This window comes from Danio rerio, chromosome 25 (assembly GCF_052040795.2).
Source record: "Danio rerio strain M-AB ecotype USA chromosome 25, GRCz13ab, whole genome shotgun sequence".
NCBI classification, from domain to species: Eukaryota; Metazoa; Chordata; class Actinopteri; order Cypriniformes; family Danionidae; genus Danio; species Danio rerio.
Genome location: NC_141045.1, coordinates 8,646,624 through 8,666,131, shown reverse-complemented (window position 1 = coordinate 8,666,131; position 19,508 = coordinate 8,646,624). Strand labels below are relative to the sequence as shown.

At 33.7% G+C, this 19,508-nt stretch overlaps 3 protein-coding genes across 13 annotated transcripts; 2 read left to right on the top strand and 1 right to left on the bottom strand.

The window, feature by feature from the left end:
• Positions 1–615: 615 nt before the first annotated feature.
• cd59b (CD59 molecule (CD59 blood group) b) lies at positions 616–7,213 on the top strand. Of its 6 annotated transcripts, none has more exons than XM_087311674.1 (4): positions 616–674; positions 3,357–3,422; positions 3,550–3,654; positions 6,772–7,213. In XM_087311674.1, the coding sequence occupies exons 2-4, from the start codon at positions 3,368–3,370 to the stop codon at positions 6,972–6,974; spliced, it is 363 nt and encodes a 120-aa protein (XP_087167800.1). In that variant the 5' UTR covers positions 616–674; positions 3,357–3,367; the 3' UTR covers positions 6,975–7,213. The 6 variants fall into 6 exon arrangements, with proteins under 6 accessions (XP_087167800.1, XP_087167797.1, XP_087167799.1 ...); XM_087311671.1 differs by having other exon boundaries at positions 3,514–3,654; XM_087311673.1 differs by having other exon boundaries at positions 3,353–3,422.
• A 1,277-nt stretch (positions 7,214–8,490) lies between these two features.
• On the top strand, positions 8,491–19,051 carry bet1l (Bet1 golgi vesicular membrane trafficking protein like). 6 transcript variants are annotated; one of them, XM_087310692.1, is made up of 8 exons: positions 8,491–8,616; positions 12,586–12,818; positions 13,490–13,720; positions 13,947–14,017; positions 14,179–14,382; positions 16,515–16,600; positions 17,834–17,890; positions 18,500–19,044. In XM_087310692.1, exons 6-8 carry the CDS (start codon positions 16,535–16,537, stop codon positions 18,665–18,667), a joined length of 291 nt encoding a protein of 96 aa, XP_087166818.1. In that variant the 5' UTR covers positions 8,491–8,616; positions 12,586–12,818; positions 13,490–13,720; positions 13,947–14,017; positions 14,179–14,382; positions 16,515–16,534; the 3' UTR covers positions 18,668–19,044. The 6 variants fall into 6 exon arrangements, with proteins under 6 accessions (XP_087166818.1, XP_087166815.1, XP_087166814.1 ...); XM_087310689.1 differs by lacking the exon at positions 8,491–8,616 and having other exon boundaries at positions 12,511–12,818; XM_087310688.1 differs by lacking the exon at positions 8,491–8,616 and having other exon boundaries at positions 12,511–12,818; positions 13,885–14,017.
• kcnj11l (potassium inwardly rectifying channel subfamily J member 11, like) lies at positions 9,831–15,983 on the bottom strand. The gene is made up of 6 exons (NM_001012387.4): positions 15,864–15,983; positions 14,538–14,725; positions 14,217–14,453; positions 13,448–13,717; positions 12,561–12,768; positions 9,831–10,570 (listed from the first exon to the last, which is right to left on the bottom strand). The coding sequence occupies exons 2-6, from the start codon at positions 14,691–14,693 to the stop codon at positions 10,143–10,145; spliced, it is 1,299 nt and encodes a 432-aa protein (NP_001012387.1). The 5' UTR covers positions 14,694–14,725; positions 15,864–15,983; the 3' UTR covers positions 9,831–10,142.
• Positions 19,052–19,508: the final 457 nt, after the last annotated feature.

Sequence of the window (19,508 nt, the reverse complement as noted above, 5' to 3'; positions counted from 1 at the left end):
AATCCAAATGGATTTGATGTCAAAACCATGACGTCTATTTGACATCCAAACATGGATGCTTTTTGACCAGCAAAATAACGACACAAAACATATCATAATATAAGAGAACCTGTATTTATCAGAAAGCTTCAGATACAAATCACAAATTTACACTTGATTTTGTATCCTTACAATGCATGTAAACCCGCTTGATGGCAAAACGACGTCTAATTGACATCTAAAATTGGCATCAAAAGATAAATTTTCCCAATTTTAGATGTCAATTTAACCTCAAGACGTTAAATTAATCTACATTTTTCTCCATTTGATGATGTTTTGATATCAAGGTGCCGACTGCAATGTTTTGACTGTGCAAGTTAACATTTAGTAAGATGCTAAGCTGTCAAAAAATACTATAGTAATTATAGTAAATACTATAGTGTTACTAAACCATACTATAGTGAAGTACAGGAATTATTCTGTTGTGGTAATTCTAATGTGTCATTATTTTTAGGCTCAGTTTAATGTGCGCTGGCACTCAAGAGAAGCTCCATCAATGACATCATTCATGTAGGGTGAGGGTGAGGGTGAGGCTGGCCGAGCGAGCAGAGAAGAGGTGGCACGAGGAATGCTTTTGGGCTTTTTTGTAACACACAAGATTGGACGTTTGTGATACCGGAATATTTTCGTGCAGGGTAAGACATATTTAATATTATTCTGATGTTACAGATTTTTTTTCTGAATCTCACAATGGGCCTTTGTGTATTGATATCTTAACAACACTCTTCTGTAAGTAAATTCACTTCACAAACTTGGTATATTGTTTTATTCAGTGTGTATAGGAAATTATTTTATCAAAAGAAAGCTTTTTAAAATAGAAAGTCTATGCAAGTATACATGTTGTTTCTTATAAGAGCCTTTTGTTTTTGATATTTGAACAATACTCTTTAATAAATTTTTAAAAGTCTATGAAAGTATGCATGTTGTTTAATATTTATACTAATAGAGATATAGAAAAATAAACTTTTGTTGGATGTACTTGTTTAGTTTTAAGTGCACGGGTTTCAGTAAAATGTTAGATTTTGTTTGATTTTTATAAAGGTACAAATAATAGTTCTTGCAAATTTCATAAATGATGTCATTTAAATATTTGTTTTAAAATTAGGAATTAGTTGCTTTTTAAAAGCATGATTAAAACTGTACTAATTATTAATAATTAATAATATTAATAATATTTACTAATTAATAGTATTACTAAATATTTATTGATAAATTAGAGGTTGTTTTAAAGGTTATGTTTATTTTAGGCTCCTAATTTGTATGTTTATGTATAAAATAAAAACAATTTTAGAAAAAAAACTGTATTAAAAAACTTGCATTTAATAGTAAATAAAAAAAACTGAGATGCTTTAAAATTAATTAAATAAAAAATAGATGCCCCATAAAAAAACTCCTAATGTTTTTTATATGTCATCTACAGCTTTTTTTTGTATGACAATAATGATTGTTTTATTTGTTGCGATTGGAAATGAGGGTGAAATATCGGTTTCTGTACTCCTCTGAAGTTAAAACATTAATAATGTTCTCTAAAAATGTCTGTAAATATGTATGAATATATATTTAGCAACATCATAAAATGTCTCTAAATTACATTTGTATTTACAATTTAATATGTTATGGTGTCAAACATGAAGAGGAATTCAAGTAAAAGTTTAATACAACTTAAAATTGACATTTTTCCCAGTTACATTTGAACACACCTTTTAATTCCTATTTTCAATCCTCAGTTTTAAGTCTTTTAAACCTTTATTCTACACCACTATACTTAAAAATAATGGGTGTTAGCTGTTTTTAACAACTTAAATATTTTATACGATCACTTACTATAACATGATATAATATTGGGTCTTCTGGTTTCCCCCACGGTCCAAAGACGAGCTATAGGGGAATTGAATAAACTAAATTGGCTGCAGTGTATGAGTGGGAATGAGAATGTATGCATGTTTCCCAGTAATGGGTTGCAGCTGGAAGGGCATCCGCTATGTAAAACATATGTTGGAATAGTTGGTGGTTCATTCCACTGTGGCGACCCCTGATGAATAAAGGGACTAAGCTAAAGGAAAATTAATGAATAATATAATATAATATAATATAATATAATATAATATAATATAATATAATATAATATAATATAATATAATATAATATAATATAAAAAAAGATTATTTTTTCAGTATATCCCCCAAAATGTTCATTAAATAATTATCTATATATTTATTTATTTATTTATTTATTTATTTTAAACCTTTATTCTTTGCCACTATACTTAAAAATACCAGGCGTTAGCCATTTGTTTTTTTGTTTTTAATCATTTAAATATTTTATATGACCACTTATATATTAAAATAAAGAGTATTTTGTCAGTGTATATACCCTTCATTTTTATTTTTTTAATTTATTTTATTTTTTTACATTAATTAATTAATGTATTTATTTTAAACCTTTATTCTTTGCTATTGTACTTAAAACTACTTTTTTTTGCCAGTTTACCCCCCTCTGCCACAAACCTCCCCATTATTATTTTATTTATTTATTTTATTGTATATATTTTTATTTTTTATTTTTTTTCTTATCTGACTATCAAGATCAGGGGTTCCCAAATTTTTTCTTATGAAGAGCCAAAAACCAAATATCATTGATAGCCGTGGGCCGAAGATACATAAACCATTTACTGTTTTATATTAAGGTTGCCATTGTTAATTTCCTAATTCATTTCATAATATTAAGAAAATAAATAGAAAACATCACGTTGAATTGTATTAACAAACACAATATAACTTTTTAAATGATAACTAATTGCAATACAAACATAAACAATCACTTTTATAACACAGTGGAGTTCAATTCTGACTATACTAGTCGAGCAGAAGCTTTCTTTGCCTTAATTTGCTCACGAAAGTCTCCTCTATCCATCGTATGAACGTTTTCAACTAAACCTGATTCATTTACACTTTAATTTCAGACATTTAGTTTCTGATAATGTTTTGGTAGCTTAACACTAAAACAAACATTTAAAAGCTCACATTAAATTTGAAATGACAATCTCTAAACCATTCTCAGATGGAATGGTAGGCCAATTCAAAGGTTACCATGGGCCAACTTTGGCGCACGGGTCCCAGTTTGGGCATCTCTAATCAAGATATTGATAATATATCTGTTACACTCTCTTCTTTAAATATTTCGTCATTGATGTTATTTTCTCTATGTCTGGAAAATATGTATTTTTAATAATTAAGAATCGATCACAACTGTTTTTTATGCCTTTTCATTTTGCTTAATTGTAGTTTCACGTTATTTATGATCAGTCTCTCAGGCAGGTTTCCTCATAATGAAGCTCTCTCTTGGACTGTTTCTATTGGTCTGTTGTGTGACTCTCAGTTTAGGTGAGTTTCCAGCACACACGCATGGCAGTTGTTTGTTTGGCTGGTTCTGTGTGGCTTTGGTCATGACCTCAGTGTTTTGTATTCGAAACAGGCAATAAGCATTATGGAATGCGATTCTCCTCTGCAGGCTCGTCTCTGCGATGCTATAAGTGTGAGGATTACGCTGGAGGACGATGCTCCGTTCAGCAGCCCTGCTCTTATGAGGACGCCTGTTTACACCTGCATGAGAAAGGTTTGGCATTGTTGGTGATTCTAGAAGTGGAGTGCTTGCTTCACCCCATTGTTAATACATTTTTAAATATATTTTTTTTCTTAAATAAATACTTAGAGACTTATATCACTTAAACTATCTTTGCGTAATACACAGCATATTTATCACATACAAACAAGTAAACATTGACACTTTTTGAGAACTAACTTCACTTTTCTGAAACGCTTTGCAATAACTTAATAACATAATAATTAGAAATTAATCAATAATTAGTTGCTTTTTAAATGTGTGATGAAAACTATACTAATTATTAATAAATAAGTAAGTAATGTATATTTATATAGTACACCCAAAGCGCTTTACAATCATGAGGGGGTCTCCCCACTACACCAGTGTGCAGCGTCCACTTGGAGGATGCAACGCCAGTCACAGGACACCGGCGCCAGAGCGCTCACTACACACCAACTATAGGTGGAGAGACTGTGATAGAGCTAATTTTATGGATGGGGATGATTGGGAGGATGGATAAGGGCCGATGAAGGGGATTTAGACAGTACAAGGTTACACCCCTACTCTTTATGAGAAGTACCATGGGATTTTTGATTACCTCAGTTTAACATCTCATCTGTAAGATGGCGCTCACTGACAGTATAGTGTTCCCTTCACTATACTGGGGCTTTAGGACTCACACAGACCACAGGTTGAGTGCCCCCTGCTGGCCTCACTAACACCACTTCCAACAGCAACCTAGTTTTCCCATGTGGTCTCCCATCCAGGTACTGACCAGGCTGAGTAACTGATCTTGAGCTGCAGGTTGATATGGCTGTGGTGAATAATGTTACTGAATGTTATTTGATCAAGTTAAAATTTGTATTATTTTAGAAAGAATTGTGTTTGTTTTTTTTTTGTTTCTTTTAAAAAAGAAGAAATTTTGTGGTGAAGAAAAAATATTTGAGATGCTTAAAAGGAATTAAATATAATAAATGCTCTCATAACAGAACATTCTGCGCTGTAAATAACAAAAAAAATAACACACAATGGACCCTTTTCACAAGATCATTAGTATATGAATCTTTCTATGCATTTATGAATGTATAAAATCAAGATATTACTGCTTATGCGAGGTGTTTCTAATGCAAATTTGACGTTATTCTTTTTTCTGGTTGCCGTTATTAGTCTCATACAATTTGTTTCCTTTTTCTAAAAGTCTTGATAACACAATCGTGGAGTTTTTCTTTTATTATTTCAGCAAATAGGATTTTTAAAAATTATTTGTTGTACTCTCCCATTCACTGCGATCTAATGGTGCTTTCACACCTAAACTTTTGTTTCATAACCTGTTTCGTTTGCCCAGTTAGCGTGGTTCATTTGGCAAATGTGAAACTAGCAATCGTCTCAGATCCGCACCAAATCAATCGCCTGAATGAGGGGGTCTCAGTTTGATTGAAACGAACTCTGGAGCGGATTGATTGCAGTGAGAAAGCAAAACAATTCGGCCCGGCTATATCACAGTGTGCTATAGATATGTAATAGGCATATATGGCTATAAGAAGAGAGAGAATTATGAGTAGGGCAAGAGGTCATTCCTACCGGTAAATGTGTGTTTCACACAGTTCTCGAATTTTATTTTCGTTGGCCTTTGACACCTGATTTTACTAATTACTTTCATTAAAATGCCTTTTTAGATAGTTTAGTCTGTCAGTCTTTATTCATTTCCAGAAGGCAAGTTGGTTACAGCATATAAACATGTCACACATAATACACAAAAGCACATTGCACAATACAAATCTACCCTAAATGTAAAAACTTTACAGCTTAGGGGATGAATGAAAGTTTGAACCATTTTTTAAATTTATTTATTTATTTATTTATTTTTACTAATAGGAGTTCTGTATCAAATACCAGACAGAAGAATATAAATCTTGTCGTGCATAGGATGGGAATCATCTGACAGAATACTCTGAGCTTTACTCAAAACTTGTCTGGTATAACTGAGCCCTATTCATCTCTTTTCTCCCTGTTATTTTTTCTGCTAGGTCCACAATTCTCTCCAAACAACTCTTATTTTTCACACTTAAAGAATTGAACCAACAAAGCAAGGAAAAAGATAACACTGACTGAACACAGTATATGAACTGTAAAACATGGACATGAATGATTTATCTATATTAAATGATCTTAATTTCTGCAAGCAGTACAATCTTTGCTGCCCATTCCTATAAAATTATAGTATTTACTGAAAAGGACAATTTATTATCTAAAACAGTACTCAAATACTTGTGCTGATCAACACTGCTCAATACTTGTTTGCCTACCCTTAATCAGTCTCATTTTAGCTGTATTTAAAATATGTTTAGCTATCTTTTACCTTATATTTTTATTTTTGTGGGCGAGGCAGTGGCGCAGTAGTTAGTGCTGTCGTCTCACAGCAAGAAGTTCGCTGGGTCGCTTGTTCGAACCTCGGCTCAGTTGGCGTTTCTGTGTGGAGATTGCATGTTCTCCCTGCCTTCGTGTGGGTTTGCTCTGGTTTGCCCCACAGTCCAAAGACATGCGGTACAGGTGAATTGGGTAGGCTAAAATGTCCGTAGTGTATGAGTGTGTGTGTGGATGTTTCACAGAGATGGGTTGCGGCTGGAAGGGCATCCGCTGCGTAAAAACTTGCTGGATAAGTTGGCGGTTCATTCCGTTGTGGCGACCCCGGATTAATAAAGGGACTAAGCTGACATGAAAATGAAATTTTAATTTTTTAATATAGTATTATTCGTATTATTTTGTATATTTCTGTACAGCCCTTTGGCTCACTTCTAGGTTTTTAGCGCTCTATAAAGTTTGTCTTGACTTGGCAATTCCTTCATGTTGTCCTAACACAACTTAATTAAGTTAACTTAATTGTTTATGTTCAGTCCACTTAAATTTGTAAAAACCATTAAGTTGACCCCAAAAAAACCTTAAGAATTGTGTTGTTTCAACTCATTTTAAATAAGTAGTTTAAACAAGCAGCAAAGTGATAATTAAGATTATGAAATACTGTTATACGCATTGCCTTTAATTATATTAGACATAAATCTGGATTTTCTGACCATTTCAAATGATGTATCATTCTATGTAGTTACAGTAGTATTGTTTGTGATTCTCCAGGTGGGAAGACCATTCGCCGGTGCATTCGATACACTGACTGCGATAACTCTCGCCTGTCTCAACAGTTTCCATCCATATCAGAGTATACGTACAGATGCTGTAACACAGACCTGTGTAACGGCGGCCCACTGACAACTGCAGGCTCACTCTTTCTCTCTCTGCTTGCCGTGTTCACAGGCCTCTTTCACTGCATGATTTGCTAAATGGATGCAGTTTGTTACCCTTTATATTTACTGTAAATGATTATGTTGTGTTTGTATGAACTAACAGCTTTTATATCTAATTGCGCTGTTTTGTTTTTGTAATTCTAATACCATTGTTTTCTGACTTTTATTTTAATTTGACTGATATTTTAAATGAATGTAGCAAACTTTTATTATATGAACTTTGTATGTGAAACCTTTACATCAGTAAATATAACCAATTAAAAAATAAATCTTAAGTTTATGAATTTCTTTCAATTTACATCAAGCTAAAATAAAGCAAATCACAATTTAGGCAATGTCACAATTAATTAACAAAAATTGTTAGCAACAACTGAGTAACACGATAGTAAATATTCTGGCAAATACCACATTTTTAAAAACATTTGGAGTTTTAATTTAACCCATTATCTTCAACGACAGTTCGTCCATTCAGAATCGCGAACAGCTCCATTACAACCAGTCAATTTAAATAATTAAAGGGATAGTTCACCCAAAAATGCAAATATACTCACTGTTTACACTCCCTCAAGTGGTTTCAAAGTTTTATGGGTATATTTCTCTCTTGAACACAAAAGATATTTTGAAAAAATTGTAGAAACGTGTAACATTTACTTGCATAGTGAAAACAAATACTATGGAAGTCAATGGTTACAGGTTTCCAACTTTTTTTTTCTTATACTTCTTTTTTTCCATACTTTATTTTATTGATTAATTATTTGATTATTAATAATATTTATATTATTATTTTGTGTTCAACAGAAGAAAGAAACTAAAAACAAGTTTGTGAAAATTGAAAGATGAGTAACTGATGACAGAATTTTCAGATTTTTGGGTAAACACTGGAGGAAAATAGTCAGTGCTAGACTGTTGAATGGATTTAAAACAGCTCATTTTAAAATCTCCACCATATGAATGCAGATGCACCAGCTTTTCGGCTGCGAAGTCTGTAAAAGTAAACTCTGGCCAGCTGTTGACCCCTAATCCTGTGACGTAACATGCCATTTTCCTCCCTTAAAAAAACAAAGAAAACTCTGAGAATTCCTTCAGTCAGATATAAAATGTCATATATTTTATTAAATGCATGTCATATCAATTAATGCACTGATATGTAAACAATAAATACACACGGAATGTTTTCTCTAATGGCCATTTTCATAAATTAAGTGGACACAAAAATCAGGTCATCTAGTTCACAATACACAATTGCACAATCCCACACAAATGTAAACACAACATGTCACTTACAACCACTAAATAAAAAAGATAGCCACATTTAAAAAAAATGTCACGTAAACACGATCACATCTCAGGAAACAAGATGAAAAGACAAACCGAAGTGTAATATTTTAAAAGGATTTCTATGGTATCAAAACTCAACAAATAAAGCTGCCTTTTCTTCAACAGAGACAGCAACAACACACATCTTAGTCTGGTTTATATGCTGTATGTAATTTGAGGTAAATAAAATAAAAGCTGTGGAGAATAGAATAACGTTCTTGGTGGCTTTACGTTTACATTGTTTATGTAGGCGCGATAGACGGACGCATTTGACTGTTGCAACCGCGATTCGCGCCTTTTGTTAAACTAAAAAAACCTTCGTATATCTAGTATTTTTAGATATTGCCGTTATTCTATGCAGGTAAGAAACATCTTTTGAATGTATACCACAACCTGGAAATTGTAAATTTACTGTATTTGCTATATTTGTACACCCACCTTTCATTTTACTTCATCAAACTATTAGCTAGGCGTCAGCCCTAACTTAAAGTCCACATCTTGAATGATACATGCTGCAATATATGTTGTATGTAATTTGAGGTGTAAATAAAATAAAAGCTGTGGAGAATAGATTAACATTCTTGGTAAATAATTTGGGCTTTTCGTTTGTGTAGGCGCGATAGACGGACGCTTTTAACTGTTGCACTCGCGATTCGCGCCTTTAATTAAACTGAAAAAAAGTCTGTATATATAACATTTTTAGATAATCCCGCTATTTTAACTGCAACTATGAGGTAAGTAAGATCTTTGGAATGTACATGAACGTTGTAAATGTACTGTATTTGCTGTATTTATATTGCCTAACGTTACCCACCTTTCATTTTACTTCATAAACTATTAGGCTAGCTGGCGTCTAAACTATTAGTATGGCGTCAACCCCAACTCGAGTCCACTATTCTTGAAGAATACATCCAAACTGCCACATTTTTCTGTTACAAAGATCTTAAAATGTATTATTTTACTGACAAATCATCTACAAGAACTACACAGTTGTTCATGTTTTGGCAGTTTGCAAAACATGTAGTCTATAGTAAAAATACCTATTTGTGACCAATTTGTAATACATTTAATAGGACTATATTAAAGGAGTTATTGAAAAATGAAAATGCTGCTGTTATTTACTCACCCTCTGGCCATCCATGATATGCAGGTGTCTCTCAGTATAACATTAAAGAATTTGGTTAGATGAAACCATGGTGGTCTCAAGTCACTTTGAAAGTTGTAAATGCACAGGAAAAACAAAACTAATACCAGTGACCGATGATGCACTTTTTGTACATTTCTGTGTACCTTTAGTCCACAACCTCAGCAAGTGGTCTAAGAATTTTTATAACATACGTCAGATATTGTTCCATATGCACTGCATAAGTTCACGTGAGCCTACACTAATTGTTTACAACAGCGAGAGAGAGGCGTGTGTGTTGCATTGCTTATCACAATTGTACTTGTGCATGTCCTGGATGATGCATCCTATATAAAAGCTGTAAACACTGTCAGCTCAGTTTGCTCACACCATTATGAGGCATATTCATTCATGAACTAGCTTTCCTACACACATTATGTCTACAATCAGTGTATCTTTAGGAGCCACAAGTATTTTTTTATTGCATCTGAAAGTGCCAACTCCGTAAGAGGCCTTTTTTTTGCAATATTTCACAATACATGTTGCATATATGACATATTTGTATATATGTAAAAATCCAAATATTAACTTTTATGTCATTTGCATTTATTTCCATGTATAATGTTTCTATATTAGAATAAAATCCTCCATCTTGGATGGCTTGAGACTGAGTAAGATAATAGCATATTATAATTCCTTGGTGAACTTTTAGGTCATTTCTACTTCAGTATCTAAAAATACAACAACACCAAAAAAATTGTGCTCTAATCGCTCATATCCTCAGTTGTCTCTTCTTCAATCTCTCTTCCTATCTCCTCAAGCTTCACGGTTTTCTTTTGACCCTTCTTCTCCTCCTCTTTCTCCGCTGGCACGTACCATGGCTTTGCTGCCGTGTCATCACATGCCCTTGCTCCACCCCTCCTGTACCCACCTCGTCCCGCCCTCACCAGCCCCCAGCCCTGAGGTTTACCCTCATGGGGTCCGCTGTCCTGCACGCCCCTGGTTTGGTCCAGCTCCTTAGCACTGAGCGCTGGCATCCGTACAGGAACAGTGTTTCCAAATTTGGAGTAGTCGACAGAGTAGCGTCCATCCTCCTCTGTCATAATAGAGACGAAACGCCGACCCCACAAGATCTCTTCTGGTATGTAGGATGTGCGGGCCTGCATTGTGATGCCAGTCGTCTCCACAACACCTAGTCAAACAGATTTAGAAAGTTTAAACTTGGTAAGCAAACTTATAAGACACCATGCTAACCTAAATGGACCTTTGGATGTGACTTGAATTTGATTTTACTTCAGTGTGGTTTCTTTTTCTTTCAGTTTTTAAATAGTTTCATTTTCTTTAAATTTAATGTCATTTTATATTAATGCTTTGTATTATTTGCTGCACAATATATCGTTTCAGAATCGATATCGGAATGTGTGCACCCATAGTCCCATTGCAAGATATGTAATGTTGAGTCTAGATTATAGTTGAACAGGAGCCACAGAATTGTATTTAATTACCGTATTTAGACCGAATATATACACTTTATGCATAAAAAAAAAAAATCTTAAAATTTTTGTCTTGTTTCTATTTAAAATGTCTTAATTTCAAAGTGAAAACAAGATTATTTTACTTGTTTTAAGAAAAAAAAATCCTGACAAACGTTTGAGTTAAAGTTAAGTTGAGTTAAGTTGAAAACAAAACAATATTTTTGCTTGATCTAAGAATTTTTAGATATTTGGACTAGAAACGAAATAGAAACAAAAGCATTAATAGCCTTTCCTTGCTATTTTATAATTCATTATATTTTATGCTAAATTATTAAATTCCTGTACCTGAATACGGTTAGGCTCCATAGAAAACCGTCTTGTGAAACTGTATTTATATCACAATATTTATCGCAGAAAAATAAAATATTGCGTTATTAGATTTTTCTAATATCGTGCAGTCCTACTTAAGGTAATTTTTTACATTCTTCAGCAAACACTGAGAAAATAGGTAAACATGTTTTAAAGCATTGTGTAATCATTATTATCAATAATAAAAATGTCTTGCAGGTAATTCCAAAATAAGTGGCATTAATACGGTGAAAATTTCATAGTAAAATATTCTAGAAAGCCTAAAATTATGACAGATAAGGCATTAGAAGTAGAGTATGTTAACAGGGACACCAATAGTCCGACATTAATAAGATTAAGACAATACTCTTAATAAGAGTCTACTATGTCAGAACTTAATTTTCAATTAGTAATATGCATTACAGGCCTGTAGCCAGCCTGGTGAAGGGTGTGGATCTTTTTTCTTAAAAAGTTGACCATTTTGCATTTATTCGCCTAATTTTTTTCTATGTAATTATGAGGTTAAAATAAGTTGCATTTTTGTAACATTTTAAGCACTATTTTTTTGCTGGATTAGCTTGTTTGATGGTCATCATAACCACATTTTTGATGTTAAGGTTTACATCAATTATCATTTACATCATATACATCAATTGCATCATTAGAAAAAATAGGAATTTGTTAAAGTTTTAAATTAAAAACTTTAGCCTATTGTTATTTAAATATCATTAACATAAAAAGCAAACCGTCCCGCACATTCAACTTTCCTCAGTCATGCTGACGCAACAACCAACACAGGATTCCACATGGTGTTAAAGCCTTTTTCCATGGATTATTTTCACAACTTATTATGACATAGTAGTTATGGGCCTTTGTCAATGAGGGGTGGGTCTTCTGAACCACCTGAAACCCTCCCCTGGCTACAGGCCTGCTTTGTTAATAACTTAATTTAGACAACTTTAAAGGCAGCTTTCCCAATATTTAGATATTTTTAAACCCTCGGATTCCAGATTTTGAAATAGTTGCATCTCAGCATCAATGACAAATGTATTTATTCAGCTTTCAGATCATGTATAAATCTCAATTTCCCAAAATTGACACTTATGATTGGTTTTGTACTCTAGGGTCACATATTAGAGAGCTTATCTATGATAATCCCTTAAAAATACTTTGGCTTTTAAACAAAACAATTACATTAAGCAGACTCTATTCAATCAAACATTCATTCTCCTTCGGCTTAGTCTCTTATTTATCAAGGGTCACCACAGGGAAATAAACCGCCAACTATTCCACCATATGATTTATGCAGCAGATGCTCTTCTAGCCACAACCCAGTACTGGAAAGTAGACTCTATTCACCTTCTAAAATGACAATGATCTCCAGATCTTCGGTAGCCATTGACTGCGCTGAGAGCTCGTACAGTGGACTCCCTCTGTCAATGGTGTGACTGATAATGAGTGGAGAGACGAGGAATATGCCGTTGCTCCTGAGAGGGTTTTCCACCTGGATATCTAACTGACAGACGGGAATCACTTCGCCCTCCGCTGTCACTGTCCGCCGAATAACCTGAGGAGCAAATATCAAGATCAGGATGGAATCAAACTCAAGAATATCTGGTACAGACATGATATATAAAGCATTTTTGGCTCACACTTCACATAATTTGTGTTTGTTATGATAATCAATGTGTATGAAAATCACTCTCCATGTCGAATTTCTAAATTCTTGCATTCAAGATGCCTGAATAGATTTCCATTCTGCCAAGTAATGGCAGAATTTTAATTTTAAGGTGAACTGTCCCTTTAAGGCAGAATTTATACTATCTTTAAAGCTACATATCTGCCATCATTTTGACATCAAATGCCTTGCTTTTATGTTGTCTGAACCTGGTGATAAAATAATGATTAAATAACCTTAGTTTGAAGGACATATTAAAGATCTATAGCAGTGTTTCTCAACCACGTTCCTGGAGGACCACCAACACTGCATGTTTTGGATGTCTCCTTTGTCCGTCAAACCAATTACAGGTCTTTCAGTCTCTGCTAATGAGCTGACGGTCTGAATCAGGTGTGTTTGGTTAAGGAGACATGGAAAATGTGCAAAGCGTGTGGTCCTCAAAGAAACGTGGTTGAGAAACACTGATCTAAAGGACTAAAATGAAGAACTCTCTAATAGAAGGTTCTGTGGATGTTAAGGTTCTTCAATGATTTAAATACATCAGTAAAGAAATAAACACATCTGTCACCTGCAGCTGTATGTTGGCAGAGATGATCATGCTTTTTCTCAGATCTCCAACACGAAACATCAATGTCGGTCTGCCATTCCTTGGGGCAATGACTGCGTTGCGGGAGAAGATGAGGGTTTCTGCTCTGCGGTTGGCTTGAGCTGTCTTCATGAACACACAGCCAAGCATGATGGCGTTGATGATCAGGCCCAGAATGTTCTGGATGATGAGGACTATGATGGCCAGCGGACACTCCTCTGTCACCATTCGTCCTCCGAAACCAATAGTTACCTGGTATTACAAATGCTTCATTATCTTACAGACGATTTAAAGGGGTCATGAACTGTGAAACCTAAAAATCACCTAATTTTTTTTTTTTTACATATAAGAGCTCATAGTTCTCTAAAAATATCCTGTAAGTTTTAGAACTGAACACTTTGTGGTTCCTCTAAATACAGATTATATTGAAGGCAGTCTGAAGATAACAGATTCTTGAATGTTCTACTCTATGATGTAATAGAGTGGATAAGCCCCGCCTCCACAGAAGATTGACGTCAACTTCTACTTCACATCCTGTTCAGCGCTGTTAAGGTATAGTTTACCAAAAATATTACATTGTTTATTCTCCCTCAGTTTTGACAACTAGTATTACGTTTCAGTCAGTCCAATCACAAGTGGATGACATTAAATAAAAATGTATGCGGAGTCTAAAATATTTAGATTACTGAAAATGCATGTCATAATAATTCTAGATGGAAACAGAGTCATATCTATCCAGATTGATCCTTACCTGCACTTCAATGGAGAACAGAAAAGCAGAAGTGAAGGAGTGAATGGATGTGACGCACGGCACAGGTCCGGGTTCATTGGGATCTCGAGGTTCTAGATCTCCATGAGCGAATGCCAGGAGCCACCACACCATGGCAAAGAGCATCCAGGAGCAGAGGAACGCTGAGGTGAAGATGAGCAAAGAATGCTGCCATTTCAGGTCCACCATGGTGGTGAACACATCTTGGAGAAACCGACCCTGAGAAGCAATAATCTCTTATGAACACTGCAACTGAGTCAATTGAAACTTTTCTTTAGCCTAGAACTGATAGGAAAATCTCACCTGTTCTCGAATATTCTTGTGGGCTACATTACATGAGCCGCTCTTGGTGATAAAACGTGCCCTTTGTGACTTTGGCCGGATGCGGCTGGGTTGTGCATCTTCAGCGAGTCGCGTTAACAAGAACCCATCAGGCAAAAGACCTTTGCGGGCCAACATTATGACAATTTGTGGCCAATTGGTGCTCCGCACTGTAGAAGGAATTTAAAAAAAAGAACTAAAATATACAGTAACACTAAGGGTTTCTTGAAAAATAAAGAAAAAATTATGAAGTACATTTCAGTTAATTTAGTTTATCTTTAATTCTTTAGCCCTTTTTACAATGTAAACAATATACAAAGCAGTTTGACATTACATTTTATCATTAATTCATCATTAAATTTAGTGTTTTGTTTTACTTATACTGCTAAAAAAATAATAATAATAAATTAGGTTTACAGTATATATGCATTGAATTGCATAATTTTAAAATCTTTTACCTAAAGGTAACGTTTTGCCTAATAATAATGCAAAAGGTTACATTTATAAATTACATAATGAATAAGGTTATAATAACATTATAATAAAGGTTACATTAATAAATTATATTATTAGGTTATAATAAATAAAAATCGAAGAATTTTTGATGTAACTCGTAATATAATAGTTAAAGCTTAATTTTAATTATTTTTTTTGTTTATTTTATGCATAAACAGATAACTCATAAATTGTCTTTTGTTAGTTGCACAGATATCAAAGCATATTCATAATTTTAAACAATTACATTTATATTTCTTTTAGTTTTTATATTTAACTAATTTAAAATATAATTATTTAATTAAATAAATGGTAATCGTTTATTAAGGGAAAAACTGGCATGAAACTGTCTAATCACGAGCGACAATGCTATTTTGAATAGTTTAGTTTCACTCAAACATAAAATATATACATGTATTATTTCAAATATATACATATATTATAACGTTTTATCATAATTTGGTTGTACATCATCAAAGAAGCGCGTAAGCTCATCGATTATTTTACATATTTCAAAGCAATTTTTTTCGGTATGAGAATTCAGATGACAGTAGCTGATAGACCGCTCTTAATGTCATCCAATCTCCTAATTCCTGTTAAAACATCAGCATTAAAACGATTAATATTTTTCAATCCCCTTCAATTATTATTTTGCATTATATTAGAACATTTTCTTCATTTAATTGAATGCATTGTAGCGCATTAAGACATCCAAAAATCTTAATTTCAATATGCATCCTTTATTATTGTGTTTTACGATCGCCATCATGATGACAGGATTATCAAGGTTTTTTATAAGATAAAGATGCTTACCAGCACAACAGTGTCAGGCGCTGTTTATTTCATATCGATGTCGTTTAGTAAAATAATACTAACCGAACAAAACATTTAAAACCCAAACGCAAGCAGATGGCAGTCTAGGAAGCTTATGCAATCAGACAGAGTCCTTATGATAGAAAAATGAATGACCGGCGGATAAACATATCCCACAATCCCCTCGCGACAGCTGCGCTTCACTGTACACTGCTGCTGTTTGGCGGTTCTCTTCGGGATAAATGCGCTCTGTTTACTTTTGCCAACAGTTTTATTAACATTATATGTGTGCGAATTACATTTATACGTCTTTTACGGATAATAAGAATAGTTTTCGTCGGTGTTTGGCGTCTTTTGGAGTATTTTTAGAAGGTTGTTAGCCGATTAGCTCTTTAAAAATGGCTGATCCATGGAATCGAGGTAAGTGACACGTAGCAGTTCTCTTTTAATATGCAGTTCTTACACTTTTTAAGCAGTACTATAGCTAAGTTACATGATATTATACATGATATTAAAATATTATAAAGCTTTTATTGTCTAACAGTAGCTTCGGTTGTTGATTTTGCCTGAACAAATTTACTTAAATATGAAGGTGTTCAGGTGAGAATGTTGTAACAGCCCAAAATTATTGAATAATAATGTAATTTTCAGGACATGGAGCTGTGGATGACATGCTGGATGCTGAAAACAAGCGGATGGCGGAAAATCTGGCCAGTAAAGTCTCGAGACTAAAGTCTGTAAGTCAGAACTAGTCCAAGATCTGCTAAAATCTATTATTATTATTATTATTTTGAGTATAATGAGCTACACTGAAAAGCATTTTGAAAATCTCAATGGTGTTTTAAAATTTCCCAGAAATCAAGTATAAATAAAGTTGGTTTAATACTCAGAGATTCAGATATTCTCCTTAATAATATAATTTCAGTATCCCTTATACATTTTAAATGTGGAAGTCATATTATCAGCCAATAACTATCAAAGTATAACATTGTTCACAGTCAATTAAATAGTGCTAATGTTGTTTTAAAGTCATACTTGCATGCGATTTCAGACTCCAGAGTTTTCAATGTAACATGGTAAACCACATGGGGACAAGTTGTCATTGTTCAAAAATGAGCAAATGTGCAAATATAAGACCAACTTCACCTCAATTTCACTTCTTATTAAACTAAACATTTAGCTAAAAACATCAGTCTAAAAAGATTCAGTTTTACATAAATATTTCCCTCAGCATTTCTTTTCAATTCCAGCAAGTGGAAAAAAGTGTCTTGTGTGTATGGTATGAACAAGGCTGAGGTTTTCTCCTTTTCTGAAAGAGGTGGCATAGGCAAAAAATCTAAATGTTTTCTTAGATCTGCTTCTCATAAAAACTTCTATGTATAATATTATAAAGAAAATTTTGGCATATTTAAATGGTCATGAGGTAGTAAATATTTATTTTCTTGCCATAAAGTATTTAGTCTGTCTGTCTGTCTGTCTGTTGTTTTTATTGTCTCTTATAACAAAAGTTTTTTGTTGAAACCTTTTGAGAGTGCACATTAAATGTTGAAAATAAATGATTTTTTTTCAAGAACTGTTCCATCATAATCACCCATTGACTAATATAATGTCTTATTATAATTAATTTATATATTTAGTTAATTGATACTTTTGATGTTTTAAAAAAAATTACATTGTATGCTTTGTTATATTTATATAATTCTGGTTTAGTGTAAATTTGTATTTTTTTTTTTTTGGTATTTTATTCTGTTGTTTTATCTTAATATAAATTAGTTTTTTGTTTTTTTTTTTGTATTGGTTTTGATGATGATTTGATGTAAGTTTTTTTATTTTATTTGTTGGACCCCAGGAAGAATAGTCAATACATTAAAAAGTGCCTAATGGAGATCTAAATAAACACATTTAATAAAATCTAAATATATAATTTTATTTAAAATAAAATCATTTATATTTTGTTTTCTCCTTCGCAGCTAGCATACGACATTGACAAAGATGCGGAAGAACAGAATGCCTATTTGGATGGGATGGTAAGTGTAAATTCACGGTGGCTGATATCCAATTACAAAAATTGCACCTGCAAATTAAGTAAAAATCTTCATCGGTTTGAAAGCAAATCCTCACAACGCAAACAAATAAAGAAAACACACTGCATTCTGCACTGGACACAACAGAAATGTTTTAAGTTGACTCAAAAGCATGACAGACCTGTCTGGGATTTGCTTATTGTGCCTTGACTATTGCTCAGTAAAGTGATCTTTGTTTATTTTAACATCCTGATTCCACCAATCCATTTGTCTTTTGTATATTATTAGCTTCAATAACCATAACCTAAATATCTAAGTCCATCACGTTTTAGTCTCCCCTTGAAATATTTCTGTTGTGTGCAATGCTATTTGCCTGTGTTGTGAGAAAATGCAGCTTGCATTCTTAATTTGGTTGCATTGTGAGTATTTGCAACCTGTGGAAAATCTTTGCTTAATTTGCTGGTGTTTTTTGTAATTGCATGTGTTTTCTTAAATTGCAGTGTGTTAATCTCTCTTGGCCACGGTATGCATGAGTGTGTTAATGCTGTATTTGCAGTGTTGGCAGAAGGCTGTAACTCGTCATCATGTGCTTTTACATCCTTGTTTACTCAGGACTCCAACTTTCTCAGCACAACTGGTTTGTTGACTGGAAGCGTGAAGAGGTTTTCCACAATGGTCCGATCGGGTCGAGACAACAGAAAGATCCTGTGTTACGTGTCCGTGGGTCTGGTTGTGGCCTTCTTCCTGCTTTATTATCTGGTGTCCCGGATGCAGAACTGATGGGTGGTTTTGGTTGCTCATGTTTTAAGCTGGTTTCTCAGTTCTATGAGAGTTTATGGGGATTGTCTCTGTTATTTGGGGATTTCAGAGAAGCGCACAGGTTATGCTTTTTCATCATTATTAAGTGAAAACAGATGCAGTTTGAGAATGGTTGATCACATGTAACTCCAAGCTCTTTGTTTACATGTTCAAAATTAAGTTTATTCAGTGTGTATTTTTATTCATACTTCAATCAAAGAAACCCACATGGACCAATATTAGATTGATTAAAAGCTTACTTTTCTGATTTCCATGAGCTCTATTTTTATCACTGTAAAATATGTAAGAAAATGCAACTAATTTTTGATAATTATGTACATTAAAAATGTTATTGCGAATGCTTCATGTCATGATTCTTTCTGTGTGTGTTTTTCCATCCAGCCTCGATAAACGGCATACATTTAAACTCTTTCAAATTGTTTGATTGTCAAGAGCATCAATGATGTTTATTTACATTAATCTGTATATTTTAATTGGAAAATAATAAGTTCATCAATTCATTTTATGTTTATGTTTGTGTTGAGCTGATGCTGTGGTGGTCATAGAGGAGGGGAGTGCATGAGACTGATTCCTGAAAGACCACAATGGCACACAAGTCCCCGCACCAATCCTGTGGGCCAGCCTGATCACCCCCCGTGACCTACTCACACCTGCAGCTTCTCCACGATGGACGTCCAACGTTCTCCAGCCTCCGTAGCCTAAATTGCAGCTCCACACAAGAAGTTCGGGCAGATGAAAAATGGTCATGCCTAACAGAGCCTGGTTTCTCTTGAGGTTTTTTTTCCCTTCACTTCATTATTCA

Coding starts and splice junctions, on each gene's coding strand:
- cd59b (XM_087311671.1), top strand. CDS start 3,368: ATGAAGCTCTCTCTTGGACTGTTTCTATTGGTCTGTTGTGTGACTCTC. Junction 3,423..3,513: donor TTGTGTGACTCTCAGTTTAG/GTGAGTTTCCAG, acceptor TATTCGAAACAG/GCAATAAGCATTATGGAATG. Junction 3,655..6,771: donor TTTACACCTGCATGAGAAAG/GTTTGGCATTGT, acceptor GTGATTCTCCAG/GTGGGAAGACCATTCGCCGG.
- kcnj11l (NM_001012387.4), bottom strand. CDS start 14,693: ATGTTGGCCCGCAAAGGTCTTTTGCCTGATGGGTTCTTGTTAACGCGA. Junction 14,454..14,537: donor ACAAGAATATTCGAGAACAG/GTGAGATTTTCC, acceptor ATTGCTTCTCAG/GGTCGGTTTCTCCAAGATGT. Junction 13,718..14,216: donor TGTTCTCCATTGAAGTGCAG/GTAAGGATCAAT, acceptor TTGTAATACCAG/GTAACTATTGGTTTCGGAGG.
- bet1l (NM_001003998.3), top strand. CDS start 16,262: ATGGCTGATCCATGGAATCGAG. Junction 16,284..16,514: donor GGCTGATCCATGGAATCGAG/GTAAGTGACACG, acceptor TGTAATTTTCAG/GACATGGAGCTGTGGATGAC. Junction 16,601..17,833: donor AAGTCTCGAGACTAAAGTCT/GTAAGTCAGAAC, acceptor TCTCCTTCGCAG/CTAGCATACGACATTGACAA.